Source organism: Cyprinodon tularosa, unplaced genomic scaffold (assembly GCF_016077235.1).
Source record: "Cyprinodon tularosa strain WSP-4 unplaced genomic scaffold, ASM1607723v1 ctg49, whole genome shotgun sequence".
In the NCBI taxonomy this organism is placed as follows: domain Eukaryota; kingdom Metazoa; phylum Chordata; class Actinopteri; order Cyprinodontiformes; family Cyprinodontidae; genus Cyprinodon; species Cyprinodon tularosa.
Window position 1 is genome coordinate 33,759 of NW_024039218.1, and position 18,873 is coordinate 52,631.

Genomic DNA, 18,873 nt, shown 5'->3' on the forward strand with positions numbered 1-18,873 from the left:
TCCCATCCAATCAGACTGACAGACTGGCAGATCTCTCTCTGGAGCTCTTGTGTTTTTGTTTTGTTTTTTATTGAAACAAACAGCCTGGCTGTTTTAGAGTGATAGTTAAATGCCTCACCTTAAAAAAGAAAATCTGTAGATTATTTTAAAAAAAGAATTCTATTTTTATAAGAGAAAACAGTTTGCTTGAGAGGTCATGATTATTTGCATTTCATCTTCCATAGAAAGGGGATACGTGTCTAAGCGTTCTGCTGGTTCTGTACTCCTGTAAACGTGGTTCCTGGTTTGTTGAGAGACTAAGCTGGTTTTTGAATCCCACTTAACAAAGAATCCTCTATTACTCCAGGTTCAAAAGAAGACAAAACCTTTTCAATGTTTTCATTTTTGATGTATCATTTTATTGCCACCTCAATGATTCTGATTTATTTGGTTTATAGAGATAGCTCACGTTTTAATGAGAGAAAAGAAAACAGGTGTGTTTTGAAAGACTTTTTAAATATATTTGAAGGTGTGATTTTTAAGTATGCATAGCAAATAGATATGTATTCTATATATAATATAGATATTTATATAAATATATAAACACAATTTTCACTTGGAAAGAAATGTCTATCTTTATAGAAACACAATCATTATCAGTTGCCCCTACTTTCTCACTGCACATTAAAAGCATTGATTTCCTTTGAATGGTTTCTTTTTGTGTCGAGCTTTACTAATCTTTGTTGATAATCCATAAAACCATTAACGCTTCAGTATTAACGGTTTTATGTCTACTTGTATCTACTTTGACCATAACAGCAAGAGAACCAAGTAAGGCCCCGTCCACACGAAGTCAAACTCTGGCCTAAACGCACAAATTTTTCACCAAACCAGCCTCTCATCCATACGAAGCCGGTGTTTCAGGGGTCTGTAAACAATCTTTTTTTTATTAAGCCTGCAGAGTGGGAAGATTTTGAAACGCCCATTTCGCGGTTCCATCTTTAAGCTCTAACCGCATTATTTTCTTACACGCATGCGTCATAGCGTCGCCTCTAAACACGCATGCGCGACACAGTATCACAACAACAATGGCGCCGTACTGTGTTGAATGGTTGCTACTCATGCTACTCACCCTGCTGTCGAGCTTACAACAGAATCTTCTTCTTCTGGAATATCTCCAGGAAGAACAGAGCAATATCGATGACATAGTTCAGCACCTGAATTTGACTGAACCACGAAAATGGACCCGCAGGGCAACCATGTATAAATATTACTGCGCATGCCCAGCATTTCGTTGCCTGTTTTCGCCTATTTTTGCTTTGGCACCACAGCGCCACTTACAGGCCTGGCATACATTTTGCAGCGTTTTCATGCATTCGTGATGTCGATCACATTTATTTTACGTCTCTGTCTTTACGACAAACGTTCTGGAAAATATTAGCGTTTCGTGTTCGTTTTGACTTCGTGTGGACGGGGCCTAAGACTGAAGGAAAATGCAGCACATCCGTTGTTTCATACATTGACTTTCAGCTGGTTAACCTACCCAACACAATCTGCAAATCTAAAAGAGTCCATATATGCATACACCTTTTCCCTACAGCTTTACTCTGTAAGGACAAGAAAAACAACTGCTTGGCTCTTCACTTTCAGAGAATATATATTTCTAACTTTGATATTTTGTAAGTAAGAAAGAGATTAATGATAGGTTAGGATGTTATTATTAAAGGTATAGCACAGGATTTTATGCAAACTTTTGAAAAGATGCACCCTCTCCAATAAAAAAAAAAATCCACATGCGCAACCCTGTACTATTAAACCTATGCGAGAGCATGCCGAGTGCATTTCTCCTCATGCACGCTCTGTTTAAAGTTGCTGTTTGCATTGCTCATACAAGCTTACTTTCCAAAAGAAGATTTGCAAATTTTACACTGTTTCAGACTCACCACTGGTAAGTGAAAATGGAGACGAGCACGAGCCTTAAATATCACCAGAATGATCAACATTTACAAGGACCACTTATTTTGATGATCCACCCGGAAAAACAACATCCTCCACTATACCTTTAAGTATTTCAAAAGAAACAGCCTTATGGCTTTTCTCTACTTGGAGTTAAAACATTGCATTTAAGCTAACTAGTCTGCATGGTTTTATATTTTACTAAAAAAAAAGTAAGAAATTAGCATACAAATAAGATATATTTAAAAGCAAGTGATAAAGCTTTATGTCTGTCAGCTTACATGTTGATAGAACAATGCCACTGTTTTTTTTTTTTTTATCTAGTTAACCTCTTGTTAAAGCAGCATTTGAAACATCTATAAATGTCAAATAACAGGGAACACCTCAGCACACTTAATATCATCAGTGAGATATAACTAGAGGGTTATTTTACAGTTTGACTTGATTAGTTATTTTACTGGCAATAAACCCTGAACTGGACACCCCTAAAGTGGAACAGAGGAGAATTCTTCCTCTCTGAATGAGATTTGGGTCTGCCTTAGTTGCAGGTCACCCTTATTGTGATGGCTGACCGGGTTTCCTGACAGGTTTGAATCCTCATTTTCCTCACCTATGCCTTTATGCTCCTTGACAGAGCAAAAAAATAATCCCTGTTATATAAAGACAATGTTGATGGAGGTCATGATGGGAATTTAAAATATGATATAAATGGTATATTTATAGGCCTCCACTCTAGAGTAAAGATAAAGAAGTAAAAGCCAAGGTCCTCGGGTATATGAAGTAGAAATGGTCTTTATATAAAAGACAAGATTACATATGAAAAAATACATGATTAATGATCATAAATTACAAAGAACAGTCACACAAAACAGTTAATAAGAAGCCCTGTATATGAGGGAGATCAGATCACACTTTCTGACAATCAGGACAGAGAGTCCAATTCACTGCTCCCTCTTTTAAATGTTTTCCTTCTGCAATACATTCAACACTAGTTGAGTTTATCAGGTATCAATACTGTGCATCAGTGTATGAATGTGTGTGTTTGATAGTGTGAAAGGGTGACTCAAACTGTAAAAGGCCTTTAAATGGTGGGCAATACTAGAAAAATGGTAAATAAGTTCAATGAATTTACCCTAACTAGGACAAAATTGAATTTCAATATCGAAGAATGAAAAAATCAGAGACACTTGAAAGGATGTGTTAAATGGACAAAGCAGGACAGAAACTGCAGCAGGGACATTTTCAATTACCTATTACAAAAGACCCTTATTGAGGCAAGAAAAGAGGCATGATAATTAGAGTAATTTGCAACCATTATGGAAGAGCTACTCTAAATGTTTGCATTTTGGTTTCTGGTTGGGAAAAATTATATTTTAAAGGGAAAAAAAATCTTCAGAAAGTATAAAACATAAATTCATAAAAAATCTGCCATCCCCTTGGTCTTCAAAGCTGATAAATGCTTTTCAACCACATTTTGTCCCTGCAAAAAAAGGGCAGTTGGACCAATGTCCCTCACAAATGGGAAGGGCTCCACTACATATTTGGGGCTTTGCTGTCTAGAACAACAGATCATGATTGTCAAAAGGAAATGGGTTTGACCAGAAATACTTTAAAGAATTTTAGCACCTATCACACTCGCTAGAAAAAATAAGCCATCTCATTTCCCCCAAAAGATGTTCTATGTGGGAGAGGTTTATAAAAATCCTTTAGGAACACCTTTGTCCCCGTTGGTTGTTTTGTCTTGTTTTTCTGCTCAGAAAATAAGATTAAACTGTATAGTTGAAACATCTCAAAGGTAGAGAATAGATCACAAACTATCAGAATACTGCCCGAATTTTTACTTTTAAATCATTATTTCTTCCATAATTGGTCATCTGTCACTAAATAGATTTCCAGGTAGAATATTTGCATACAATACTTGTAAATCTCTAGTTAGGGTGCTGTTTTTTAAGTTTCTGTTGTAACTCCATGGAAGAAAATTATTATTATCGACCAAATAAACCTTTTGACCTCAAAGTTGGAGAATTTTGTACCACAATATCTATTCTACATTATTTAGCTTTCAGCTGTTTGTTCTTGTTGTCTTTTTTCTGCTATTGTTTTTAAAAATCAATTGCTCTGTAACAAAAGCTATAACATCCAAACATCAACAAATCTTATGGTAAAAAAAACAAAACAAAAAAAACATGTTAAATTTGAATCATCATGGTGGTTAGCAGCTTACAGCTGATGAATAAGTGCTGTTTAACAGTGCCATCTCCTGGGAGTAAACACTTACTACAAGAAGCATTTGTATCTGTAAGCTGAAAAAGACATTAAAGACTGTGAACAGATTTACTGATGTCTACCAACCCCAGGAGAAAACAGAAAGAAAGAAATCTGGGTCAGAGGAAAACAAGGAGAAGGACTACATATACAGGTGCTGGTCATAAAATTAGAATATCATGAAAAAGTAGATTGATTTCAGTAATTCCATTTAAAAAGTGAAACTTGTATATTATATTCATACATTACATACAAACTCATATATTTCAGATGTTTATTTTGTTTAATTTTGATGATTACAAATGACAACAAATGAAAATCTCAAATTCATCATATCAGAAAATTAGAATATTACTGAAGACCAATAAAAACAAAGGATTTATAGAAATGTTGGCCAACTGAAAAGTATGAACATGAAAAGTATGAGCATGTACAGCACTCAGTATTTAGTTGGGCCTCCTTTGGCCTGTATTACTGCAGCAATGCGGCGTGGCATGGAGTCCATCAGTCTGTGGCACTGCTCAGGTGTTATGATAGCCCAGGTTGCTCTAATAGTGGCTTTTAGCTCTTCTGAATTGTTGGGTCTGGTGTATTGCATCTTCTTCTTCACAATACCCCATAGATTTTCTATGGGGTTAAGGTCAGGAGAGTTTGCTGGCCAATTAAGAACAGGGATACCATGGTCCTTCAACCAGGTACTGGTAGCTTTGGCACTGTGTGCAGGTGCCAAGTCCTGTTGGAAAATGAAATCTGCATCTCCAAAAAGTTGGTCAGCTGCAGGAAGCATGAAGTGCTCTAAAACTTCCTGGTATGTGGCTGCGTTGACCCTGGACCTCAGAAAACACAATGGACCAACACCAGCAGATGACATGGCACCCCAAACCATCACTGACTGTGGAAACTTTACACTGGACTTCAAGCAACGTGGATGAAGTGCCTCTCTTCTTTTCCTCCAGACTCTGGGACCTTGATTTCCAAAGGAAATGCAAAATTTACTTTCATCAGAGAACATGACTTTGGACCACTCACCAGCAGTCCAGTCCTGTTTCTCTTTAGCCCAGGCAAGACGCTTCTGACGCTGTCTGTGGTTCAAGAGTGGCTTGACACAAGGAATGCGACAGCAGAAACCCATGTCTTTCATACGTCTGTGTGTGGTGGTTCTTGAAGCACTCACTCCAGCTGCAGTCCACTCTTTGTGAATCTCCCCCACATTTTTGAATGGGTTTTGTTTCACAATCCTCTCCAGGGTGCGGTTATCTCTCTTGCTTGTACACTTTTTTCGACCACATCTTTTCCTTCCCTTCGCCTCTCTATTAATGTGCTTGGACACTGAGCTCTGTGAACAGCCAGCCTCTTTAGCGATGACCTTTTGTGTCTTGCCCTCCTTGTGCAAGGTGCCGATGGTCGTCTTTTGGACAACTGTCAAGTCAGCAGTCTTCCCCATGATTGTGTAGCCTATAGAACTAGACTGAAAGACCATTTAAAGGCTTTTGCAGGTGGTTTGAGTTAATTAGCTGATTAGAGTGTGGCACCAGGGGCCATCAATTTTGAACCTTTTCACAATATTCTAATTTTCTGATATGATGAATTTGAGATTTTCATTTGTTGTCATTTGTAATCATCTAAATTAAACAAAATAAACATCTGAAATATATGAGTTTGTATGTAATGTATGAATATAATATACAAGTTTCACTTTTTAAATGGAATTACTGAAATCAATCTACTTTTTCATGATATTCTAATTTTATGACCAGCACCTGTAAGACATGGACAAGAATACTGATTTAGAGGTAGAGTAGGTCAGGTAAGGCAAACAGGCTTTGGACTATGCAGATACAAAAACAAATCTGACATAAAAATGCAAAAATATTAAATTAAACGTTTTTTTTTTCTTTAGATATACATTGTCTGAACATGTAAATGTTGACCGGGTGGTGACTGCTCCCAGTTTGTCGCTTCCAGCCAGACATCTGGAGCTTTATTAGCCGTCACAGGATTAATAGACTCTTTATTACTCGGTGCAATTAAGGACTTAATTGCTGATAAAATAAGGCCCATTGAGAAGGAACATGCTAGGAAAATAGATATGAACAAGAATATAATCAAAGCAAAGCAGACAGCAGCATATGTGTAAGTGAGTGTGAGTTTTTGTGCGTGAGTGTGTTCCAAGTTTGAGCTTCTCCTTTCTTCTTCTGTTACTGTATACTGCAACGCAATGTTGAACCACCAGGAGGTATGTGAGAGTTATCAGCAGAGGCTTCACATCAACTTCAAACAGAACTTAAATCCCTGTTTATCACTAACATCACCTTCATTCCTTTCGAGGTTGAATTCAGTTTTTATTGAACATGCTTCTCTGTGAGAGTGAAAAGCGACAAAAACCTGCTGCTCTGAAGGATGATTGGAAACCTAGTCAGCGTTTCCAAACGCCTGTTAGGAAAAGAACAGATGCAAAGACAAAATGTAACACTTGCAGGTCATTTTTGATATTTTCTAATTTGTGTTTTTTTAACACAACTATATTCCAAAACATTGACAGTTGATGTGGGGAATAAGAGTAAAAACCTTGAATGGTCTATAGTGGGGGTTCATGTGTAAAGTTTCAAAAACATCATGGATCTCTGTCATAACTCAAAATGAAAAACATCTGAGGTATACAATTGTTCTTTTATACTAAATATCAGAGATTAGTTTAAACAACATTCCCTAAATATATTAAATACAGGCAATGCTGTTAAACTTCGTAGATGTGGTGGAAAAAAACTTGATAATGATCAATTATTTAATAGTTTTTGTCTTCAAAAAGACAAATCTCTTTTACAAATCAACTTCAACACCAGAAAATGTGCATTATTTGGGAAATGTGATGAAGAAAATATCCACCGATGCATAAGTGTGTACACCTTCAAACGAACATGCTTTTCTTTTTGTTTCTTTTTTATTTCCTATCTGTCATCTACGACATTGAATCTGATCAACCCGTCACGAAACCTCAACTGATGGCCTTTAGCTAAAGGCGTATTTTGGTAAACATACATAATCTGATCTCATTGTGTTTTTAGACCATTCCCAGGCTGCTTTATTTATGTTCAAAATGTGGTAGGAGGGATCATCACTTGTTAATTTCTACCCTAGTGCCTGAAAATTAAAACATCCCTTGTTTCATCGTATTGATGGACCAGTTCTTAGCAAATTCTTTTTTGCATGTTATAATTGTTTTATTGAGAAGTTCCAAGTCCCAGAATATTGCTTTATGCACATACATGTACAAAATTTCAGTAAAACTAAACCTACATTAACACAGTACAGCAGACGCTCCAGTTTTGAACTTGCTAACCCCTCTATTGCTGCTACAGTGTCGACACTGATGAAAGTGCTTTCTCTCTTGAGGTTGACCTCGGGAGAAGGGGCCATTTTATGGTCTGTTGGTTCTCTGACCTAAATAGAAAATCTTTAACTTCATGTCGACCACAGAAGGTACATAACATCTGTTGTTTTTTTGCTCTGTCTATTTCTCACTTGTCTCTCTTTGTATAGTTGCTGTGGCAGAGGGACCCTTCATTTACTCTCAAAAGTACAACATAAGGAGTCTGTGCTTAGAGTTTCCTTATTCTTCATTTCAGTGCTTTAAGATTAACCCAATTATATAACAAAATTGACATGACAAATGAAGAAGGTTCTATTTGAATTGAATAAGATCTGACTTTACCATTTGTTAGAGCCAACAACACTGATGACCTATAAACCTAACTGCTCAGTGTTTCATATAGTAAAACAAACATCTGAAGCCAGAAAATTTAAGACAAATGTTTAACATTTGATGTGACTTCTATAAATCAAGATCTTTAATAACTTTAATATATTTTTTTACGCTGAACTTGCCTATTTAGTTTGCCTCCAACACACCTGAATGTCACCACTATGAGATGAAAAAGGATATTTCTACTCTATTCTATTTTAACTTTCTAAAGGTTGTTATCTTGTCAGTAGCTTGAAGTATAGTTGGTCCTTATTGAAAATCTCTATGGAATTCCAATAACATACCATATTTTCTCTCTCATTTAAACAACAAGCAACAACCAAATCTAGTTTTCCCTAAAATTCATTTTTTTTAAATGTAGGATTTTTCACTTAAATACCACTAATTTGACATTTGTATGTCAACTTTTTTGTGGGGGGAAAAAAAAGTGATGCGACAATAAAACTAAAGACCAAACATCACAAAGCAAAGGGACTCAAAACTACATTTCTAAATTGGTTTTTGGGGAGAATGTCTTATTTTTTCTGTAATCTAAAATTTTGGAAATCTTTTTAAGTTGCGATGGTCTATGTTTACAATCTCTATGACTACCTTCAGTCTACTCTTTAAGTTTTTTTACAGTGAAAATGTTTTACTCTACATCAAAGTAAAATGTGTCTGGACGGCCAGGACTGATTGTGGTGGCAGTTGTTTTAAATGCATTTCTCTTCTAGAATATTTTCCAGTGGGATTGAGGATTATGACTGGACTGGTGCCTTTGTTTATTGATTATTGGCCAACATATAAAAACATGTCAAATTTACAAGTTAGGAACTTGTGATTTCATATCAATATTATTGCTCCTTTATATGTTTTTTTCCTGCAAAGAATATATCTTTCATTGTGAAGTTTTGCAAAGGGCCTACCTAAACAACAGGTTATTCTGTTATGACAAACAAACAATATCTAAGGAAAACAAGTCATTGTGGATTAATGATGTGAAGTTCATAGACTAGGGCTGGAAGGTGGTGCAATGTTTTCTTGCAGCAAGAAGGTTCCAGGTGCGATTCCTGGCCTTGGGTCTTTCTGCATGGAGTATGCATGTTCTCCCCATGCATGTGTGGGTTTCTCCGAGCTTCCTTCCACAGTCCAAAAACATGACTGTTAAGTTAATTAGCTTCTTTAAATTGTTAAAAATCAAGGCATCAAAGCTTTTGTAACAGGAGTGCTGAAGAAATATGCAGGCATTGTAATTTGCTTTTTAATGGATCCTATTGTGCAAATAATGTATACGGTTTAAAGTGAACTCCGCCTGTTCTGTGCTGATATTAATCCTATGTTAACCCTGTAATCTACAAATGTATGTTTGTTTAAGTTCAAGGTTTGATGCAAACTTTTTTAAATAACTGTTTTTTTAATTCAAGGAGAGAGGAGAATCTGGGAGAAAATAGTGGATTCCAGTCATCTATTCATTAAACATCCATCCATCTTCTACCAGTTAGGGTTTTGGTTGGGCTGGTGCCTCTAAATACAATAAGCAATGATAAAACAGGGGCTGGGTTCATTCTCAGGACAGTAATTTATATATATATATATATATATATATATATATATATATATATATATATATATATATATATATATATATATATATATATATATATATATATATATATATATATATATATATATATATTTATCTGCAGGTAGCCTTTATGCTGTTATTCAAGTCTGGCATTTTTGTCATAATATAGGTTTTGCAGAAAAGACTAGATCCAATGGACTTCGTCTGTATTTACTTTTAACTTTGTGTGGAATTTATCTGTTCTGATTTTTGTTTTTTAATCCAACCAAATTCTCAAACTGTCACATTTTATCCAGCAGTCAGAATCAGTGTGTGTGATGTTGTACAATGCTGTACAATGTCGCTCTCTGGTGGCCTAATATGACATTGCATCCATCATGTTCTTGTCCAATAAAGAACTTGGATTATCGGTCGTTTATTGTGACAGTGACATGCCTTGTTCAATCGGTGCTGTGACCTGAAGATGACATGAAACATTGTGACTCAGATTGTTCAGTGATTGACAATCATGGAATGTTACCTCCTGATGGAAGATAAGAAACTCACACGCACATTGAAATGGGATTTTTATTTTTATTTTAGAAAAATAGTCTTTTATAAAAACAAATAAGTTATGAATTGTAGCAGCTGCTTTAAGTTTCCTCTGTAATAACATCTCTTCCAACCCACATTATTCTCACAGGCACACACGCACACTTTCTGGCTTTTTTGGGTCATTTTTCTCAGAGTCCTTCAACAGTTATGTATTGTACCAAGTCTATCAGTTTCACCTCCAATACAAAACAAGTTCAGAGCATTTTTTTTTTTTCTTTTTGTTAGTTTTTTTCCTTGCTCCAGGTGACCTACTTTCCGTAGAACATTTCCATGAGCACCTCTTCGATGTTCACTGCCCCGATCACCGGTCTAAAGAAGAGCTGTGCGACCACCAGCGGGCTGATGGCCCTCAGCATTGACAGGGCGACCAGCAGCTTGGCAAAGCGCGTGGTGTCCTCGCGGTGGATCAGCCGGACGTGCTCGTTTAGTGCCTGATGCGCTTCCCGACGCAACCCCTGGATGTAGTGAACGCAGCGCAGACCTTCCAAATCTGAAAGTATAAAAAGTTTAAGTCATTAACACAGATCCTCGCATATAGACAATGTATTATTGGTAATTAATATTTTTTTTAGTATCCGAGTATTTTCCAAAATCATATTTTACGCATACTTGTGAAAGGTGAGATTTACCTGGATTAAAGAGCACAGCTCCCTTCAGGTACGCGTACTCCTTAGTGCTGATATCCACACTCCAGCACTTCTTCAGAAAGGCTTTGATCGCTTCAATGTCCACCACGGACACCCCGACCGCAGCCCTGTTTTGCCCGGACAGCACCTCGCTCTGCCGCTCCGACGCGCCGGTCAGGATGCGCTGCAGCATGCTGGGCTCCACCGTCTCCGTCGTCTCAAAGTCCACCCGGTCCTGCGCCAGCCCCAGGACCAGCAGCGGTGCCCAGCCGCTCCGGATCAGCATCAGCTGCTCATCGTCCGGCAACTCGCGGAAGCAGGGGACGTTTTTCACGAAGTGCAGCGTCTTCACCAGCACGGCCGACGCAGCTTTGCACGTCACCTGCGGTGTTCGCAGGACGCCGCGGCGGCGCGTCGAGCCGCAGGAGCAGGACTGCTGCCGGAGCTCCTGCAGCGAGCCCGACAGGGAGGAGGAGCCCTTCAGGAGCAGATGCTGCAGGGTTTGATGCTGCTGCTGCTGATGATGGTGGTGTTGTGGCTCCTCGGCGGTCACAAGGCTATCGCTCTTCAAAATGCTGTAGAGAATGCTGTTGTTATTTCGGGCGCTGGCACTCCGACAGCGACAGCCCTCCAGGGTGGCCATGACCGCTGGCCGATCTAGATGGGCTGCCTGTTTGAAGGGCCGGGGGTCAGTGACTGAGGTAACTGCTTCCTCACCCCCTGATAGCCCCGAGTGAAGGGCAGGCTGTTTATATTAGCTCCTGTCTGTGCCCGCAGTTTGAGAGATTGTTCAGGGTTACTGCATATTCTACCTCTACCAGCTCATGCACCTCCTCTTTCTCCACCTCCTTTTTTCCCTCTACAGCTTTCAGAGCGGCAGACGGCAGACCAGTTACAAGTGGACACACACACACACATATATATATATATATATATATATATATATATATATATATATATATATATATATATATATATATATATATATATATATATATATATATATATATATATATATATATAGTGTGTTTTAAGAAAAAGAAAAGGGGGTTCTTTATTTCCAAGTCACTTTTTGCTTTGTCATTCAAATTTACGACTGCTTAACTTTACAAACGGCACCCCTTACATGTCAAGAACAACTTGTGAACCTTAAAATGTGAACCTCAATCCCATTTCAATCAGAAAAACTCACACGAAGAGGAAAAACTATTAGAAGAAATTTATTTTTACAATTACTTTGTCTTTGGCGCTCAGACCTCGGCAGGAAACATAGTGCTGAATTTTGATAGATATGCATGAGTATACAGGTGTACAGAAGATGGAAAAGTCACAAATAGTTTAAGTTTGGCACTTTATACATAACTGAAGTGTTCCCTGAGTAATGCAAAAAATATAGGCTGTATTTATCTCTAAGGAGGCATCAAAGGTATAGTGGAGGATTTTCCAAAATTTTTAAAAACACCTGCCCACTCCGCTTTAAAAGAGAATGCACATACACAGCCCTGTACCCACTCTCGAGAGGGAACACTTATTAAACGTGTGTGAGAGCATGCACAACCCCATTTCTCCTCGTTTTACTAGCAATGATAAGAAATGGATTTCTCCACATATCATGCAAAACTTAACCTGTCGAATAAAAAAGTTGCAAAAGAGGCATCAGTGGGAAGCCCAACCTGTGCTTTCAGTGTACGCCATCTCGTGAAAGAATCTCCCAAGAACACTCTGATCTTTGTTCTCTCTTCTGAGGCCTTTCTCTTCCTCTCTTACACTTCATAGACACTTTTTCTCTTATGACCTTCCTCCATTTTCAAAGAACCGTGGTGAGAAAGGTGAGCTTCAATGACTGGCTGAAACCGTAGCTCACCACACATATACACCTGAGGGTGCGCTTTCGCGAAACCCTTTATTTTGATGAATCCACCTAGAAAAAGAACAGTCCGCCTTGTACCTCTAAGGAGTTTTCTAATGATACTGCCACCTGTGGCCAAAGCACATAACTACAGCACTCTTGTGCTCACGTTCTCGTAGCAAGTGTACTAGACAATTTATTTATTTATTTATTTATTTTATCTATGTGGATTTGCCATCATTGTTTGATGTACATTTTAAGGACATCCTCGGTTCTTAGGAAAACAGTTATCAGTTCCTAAGAAAAAAGTTGTCAGCCCATTAAGAAAAACATTTCAGCCCTCAGGAAAAAAGTTGTCAGTCCTTAGGAAAAAGGTTGTCAGTTCCAAGGTATTAGGAAAAACGTCAGTTCTCAAGAAAAAAGGAACAAACAATATTGTTCCTAAGGAATTGGTTCACAGTTGACATGGTGTGATAATTTCTTAGAGGTGTGGGGTGATAGGCTTTGCTACAGGCATAGCAATGGGTAGACTGTGCCGTCTCATCTGGCAGTCAATGTCAATGAAGGATGAAGGAGGTCAGGAACATCCAGAGGCTAAAGCCAAAGCTGGGGTTGAGGACATACTGACGATTCAGAACAAGAAGATCAGAAGTCCATAGAGGCTCTGAAGAGGTTAGGAATGGAACTCCAGTGTAGATGACAGGAAGCAGCTTCAAGTTCAATAAACAGGTAGAATCCAGCAGGAGTTCAAAGACAGGTCAGGCAAATAGATCAGACAGGGAGAAGCAGGCTCAGTGATTGAGAGGCCGAACAGGTCAGGATCAGGTAATCAGAAACACTAAAGTAATGCTGAAATACTCTCACAAAAGGCTTGATAATAATCTGGCAGTGAGAAACAGCCAGTCATCAGCGCCAAGATTATGACAGTGAATCCTTGCTATTGTGGGTCAGCTCTGGCTCCTAGTGAGGTGACTAGGATGGGCTGGAGTTGTGGAGTAGAATAGGACCTGGAGATCGGAGTGGGTTTATGGGATTTAGGTAATGCCTATGTAGACAGTGGAGGTTTGGATACTGGCTGCATCTACGGTCGCCTGTGTGGTGACTGTTATGTCAAGCTGCGTGTCCCCAACAAAAAAACAAACATCTCTGCACTGCAAAATCAGCAACAAAAGTGTAAGCTTGTTGCACGCTGAGAACCGCTATGTGCTCACACCACAGGGGAGCTATGGGCACAGTAAAAGCTTAAAAATCATCCTTGGGAGAACTTTATTTTATTTTTTGAGTTACTTTATTTCACTACTAAACTGGTATATTATCAGTTTACAGATATATGTCTGTAAATGGACACTCCAGGCAAGGTTTGGGGCTTTCCAAAAGTGTAAATTGGTTAGATTAATATGATTTAATTTAATTATAGCCAGTGGTGGACAAAGTACTCAACAGCAGTAGTAGACTAAAAGTATTGATACTCATAGTCAAATCTTACTCAACTCCAAGTAAAAGGTACTCTGTCAAACATCTACTCAAGGTAAAGTATTGAAGTACTCACTTTTGAAGAAAAAAAAAAAGTAACTAAAAGTGCATGCCATTTGAAGTACTTCAGTATTAAAAAACATCCAGTTTTACTGCATGGGCATACTTCGACCCGAGTACAGAGGCGTTAGTCCTTAATGTGGTGAACCAGGGTTGGAATCCAACCTGTGGCCCTTTGTCATAAGTTCCTCCCCCTCTCTTATACCCACTAGTGCCTTGAACACCTCAAAAAAAGAACATTTCTGTATAATTTTCAGATTAATTTTAAAGAACCTAGTAACTTTCAGACACCAGCTGATGAATTGATGCACAGAACCACCTGCTACAAATTCTACACCATCTTTAAAGAACTTCAGCAAAAACATGCCAAAAAAAAAAGGACAGCTATTTTTATTATTATTTCTTATTTAAAAACATCAAAATGAAAACAGGAGTGTCTCGATTCTCCTCACACTTTCACTGTAGAACAGAGGTTTAAGCTTAAATCTATAACCACAAACATTCCACATCTCTGCTTTGAGAATTTATCCTATTGAAGAATTTGGCTACATGACAACAGCTATCGCCTTAATAAAATGTATGAACTACAAATAATATCTGCCCTGAGTTTCTCCCCTTTGTGGGATGTGCAAATCTATGAAACAGTGGAGTAGACATTCAGTCCTAAAGGCTGCTATCTTGCATGTTGAAATTTTATTTCAAGAAAGAAAAACAGTAACAGTGAATAACAAAGCTAAGCTTAGAAACTAGCAGCTTCCTCAAAATGTACTGGAGTGAAAATTAAAAATAACCCCTCCAAGAATATTACTCAAGTAAAGTAAAGATACTCAAAAAACATTACTTAAGTACAGTAATCAAATAAATGTATTTTGTTACATTCCACCACTGATTTTAGCCCCTAAAATAACTGATAAATTTGGTTTATCTCTGTGCATTACTGTTTTCTATTCTGGAACCAGTGAGGAAACGTACACCATGGTTGCATGTGAAGGATTAATTATTTTAGGAGACAATTTATATGGTTTTCTATGAGAAAGGAGAAAAGAGAGCTGAGCTGTGAAGGTCAGCTTCCATCCTTGATTCGGACATTCTGATATTGATTTAACCGTGAAAACTGGAGCTTGTGAATTATGATGTCATGACTCAGTGCTCCCTCTGCCTTTGTCACTGAAGAAGAGAAGGAGGAGGGAAGGAGGACAAGTTCAGGTAAAGCAGATGAATCGGAGCTTTATTTTAACTAAGCCAAAGAGGGATCACAGGTCTGAGATGAGGAAGAGGTGCATCAGCAGGGATCAGGGAGGAGGTTAAGCAGGCTGAAATAGATAAATTGTGTGAAAGCAATGCTTTCAGTTTGAGGCAGACGTCCCGTCTTGCTATGTTCAGCACGCCGCGTCACACTCCTCCCACTGTCATGTAAGGCTCTCCACAGAAGGTTTTCTTTGCCATTGAGCACATTTCTGCTTTCATGAAAGAGCATTAAGCACAACCTCAGTGTCCCTTGCTCTGTTGCTTTGAAGGACACAGTTATGAATACAGACAGGATGAAAAACTTTTTCTGTAGCACTGTAACATTGTTCAGAGGCCAAATGTCTTTGTATTGATTTAGCTGAGAGGAGAAAAAAAAACAGCAAGATTTTTCACATGTTTATATCAAGGACACTGTGAGATAAACAGCCTTCACTCAGCTAGTCTCTTCTCTCGCTCAAGGCCCAGCCTGCACAGGTTATAACAATCTTTCCGTCTCAAGGAGAGATTACATTATGTCTTGTTGCAAAAGCACAGAGCTGAAGAGACAGCACTCTGTCACCCTTTGTCTTTCTTTGTCTTTTCTTTTGTTCTGCTCTTGGCTCCTACTTTTATTTTGCAGTTTATCAGATTTGTGCAAGCAGTTTCATCTTTCCTTCAGACAGGGTAAACAGAGGCTGCATTAAAATAATTATTTTGCTCTAGACATGCAGCAAAACTGTTTGAACCTGTGGGAGAAATTGAAGATATTGAAATGTCGGATGGCACAATTGTGCACTTATTCAGCTAAGGTAAAAAAGCAGACTTTTACCTTAGACAATACACAGGTAGAAACTAATGAATGGGAGAAGCATTTTGTAGAAAAAAAAAGGATTTCATGTATTTATCATAATTTCAAAAGATATAAAAGAAGAAGGGAATCCAGATTTTCTACTCCTTTTTCCCAAACTCAGCTTCTTATCGTTTTTGCATAAAAACATGCCTAAATACGTGTAGTGTGTTTCACAGTTATTTTGTGGTTCCACTAAGACGAAATCAGCGGCTTACTATTTACTCTGTTTGTCTACATTTATTTCAGCATGGTTGGAAATATATTTATCTGATGACCCATACATATTGATATCAAATCTTCATCAGGCTGTCTACAAAGTTTTTTATCGAAGCAAAACTCATGACTGTGATTTTATGAATTAAAAAGTCTAATATAAGAAAATATACTTAAACATTTTAATCTGGCCAAAATGTTTATGAAAATTTTTATGTTAAAAAAATTAGAATCATTTGTGTGTTGATATTTTCTTTGTAGACACTTCAGTTGGTTACTTTCACAATGCTTTACTTTTGCACTTTCTGTCACGGTCTTGGTGCGGATATCTAGCCTGATTACTAATTTTTATCACCTGCTTATCTCCACCCAGTTCTCATTACCACTCATCCGATCCACCTGCTTCAGTCTCTATTTAACCAGCCTTCAACCAGTCATCAGTACCAGATTATACTAGCCAGTGGTGAGAGTTCTGTAACGTTCCTGTATTTCTGATTTCCTGATCCTGAACTCAGAACCTCTGGATTCCAAGTGCAATGCCCTAACCACTGGGCCACACTCCCACACAAAAACAAAAATAAAAACTATAAAAGCAGGTTAGTGACTCACATGTTCATTATCATCCACCGGCAGAAAGACGTGGTCGCTAACCTGTTTTCTCCTCCTGCAGAGGTTCCTGCCTTAGACGCCCTTGCTGTTCACCGCAGTTCCGTTTCTAATAAATGTTTTGAGAAATCTGTTAGTTCACTTCAAATAATAGGTCCTATTGTTCTGAGCCTGACCTATTTGATTTCCGATAAACAAAATTGGTACTTGGACACTAAATAGATATCTCACTTCGGCAATGCTCATAGATTTGTGTATACTTTAAACTGAAGCTCATCAACAGTAGATCCAGATAACATTGCATGACATTCAAAAATCAAAATTAAGCTGAGGCATTGAGTGAGAATACTTTAACAAAAGATTTTTGCTACAAATTGGGGGAAAAAAATCTATAAATTCTTCAGTAGATACCAGTAGGATTAATTTCAAAGGTGGGAAAGAAATATTCAAATCCTATAACGCTACAGTATGTGAGGCTGTTATAAAGTATATAACATCAAGTATCATTGACCACTGCTTTATATATAAATAGAGGCGTCGGAGAGCTCCGGCTTTTAGTGTCGTTGATGCCTACTGATGGTGGTTAGAGGACCCGGTGACACCTGTGTGCACCAGCCTCGCTTCATTCAGTAAGCCCCAGGACCGCTGTGGCTAAAACATAGCTTGCCACCATCAGTGTTGTTGAATGGGTGCCATCATGAGTGTGGTTGAATGGGTGAATGTAGACAAATTCAGCTTAAGCAAAAATTCAATCTGGAAGACTTATCAGCTTAACCTGAACCACCTGCTGACGTTCATCATACAAGCTCTAGCCAAAATTATTATTTTACATGGAATAGATGATGCATAATGCATTTTGTTAAAAAAATATTACTGAAACAATATTTTTTGATATATATATATTAACAGAAAAAAACATCTTTGTCAGGCTTTCTGACATGGTGCCAGTTGGTCCAAAGCCCAGTTTAAAATATTTTAATGCTTTTCATTCTTCAATGTTATGGAAAACCTGTATACTCAAATTATATAATTTACTGAAGTTTACATCCATTTTTAGTTATAGTTCAATCTGATCAACCAGGTCTACATTTGGAAAGCCTTAGTTTTTAATATTGTGATGTCTAATGTTTTTCCAAGGTTGCAGCAGAGGTGGGTGATCCAGGTGCTAAAAGTAAACATTTTTGTCTTTTATAGACAGTGACTAATGTTTAGATCACTGTGTAAAGTGAACAGAATTAATATAAACTTCAGTGGGAACGGACAATATTCAGACCTTTACATGTTTCAATCTGCTTTATTGCAGCCCTTTGCTAAAATAAATAAATTTCATTTTACTGTATTTGTCATTTATTCAGCACCCCATCTTCACAGAGAAAAACTAAAATCTAGACATTTTTATTAAAAAAGAAAAAGAAAATATCACATCCTCATAAGTATTCAGACCCTTTGCCCAGTATTGTTTAGGAGCACCATTTTGAGCTTGAACAGCCATGAGTCTTCTTGGGAATTATGCAACAAGTATTTCAAGCCTGGATTTGCGGATCCTCTGCCATTCTTCCTTGCAGATCCTCTCCAGTTCTGTCAGGTTGGATGGTGGGCATTGGTGGACAGCCATTTCAGGTCTCGCCAGAGATGCTTCATTGGGTTTAGGTCAGGGCTCTGGCTGAGCCAGTCAAGAAAGATCACAGAGTTTTTCCCAGGATATCACATTTCCTTCAATTGCACCACTCATCCTGTCCCTGCAGCTGAAAAACACCCCCAGAGCATGATGCTGCCACCACCATGTTTCACTGTTGGGATTCTATTGGGCAGGTGATGAGCAGTGCCTGATTTTCTCCACACATATCA

At 38.0% G+C, this 18,873-nt stretch overlaps 1 protein-coding gene across 1 annotated transcript; it reads right to left on the reverse strand.

Annotated features, from left to right (window-relative positions):
* Positions 1-10,080: 10,080 nt before the first annotated feature.
* nr0b1 (nuclear receptor subfamily 0, group B, member 1) lies at positions 10,081-11,602 on the reverse strand. Its single transcript, XM_038302442.1, has 2 exons — positions 10,751-11,602; positions 10,081-10,611 (listed from the first exon to the last, which is right to left on the reverse strand). The coding sequence occupies exons 1-2, from the start codon at positions 11,388-11,390 to the stop codon at positions 10,370-10,372; spliced, it is 882 nt and encodes a 293-aa protein (XP_038158370.1). The 5' UTR covers positions 11,391-11,602; the 3' UTR covers positions 10,081-10,369.
* Positions 11,603-18,873: the final 7,271 nt, after the last annotated feature.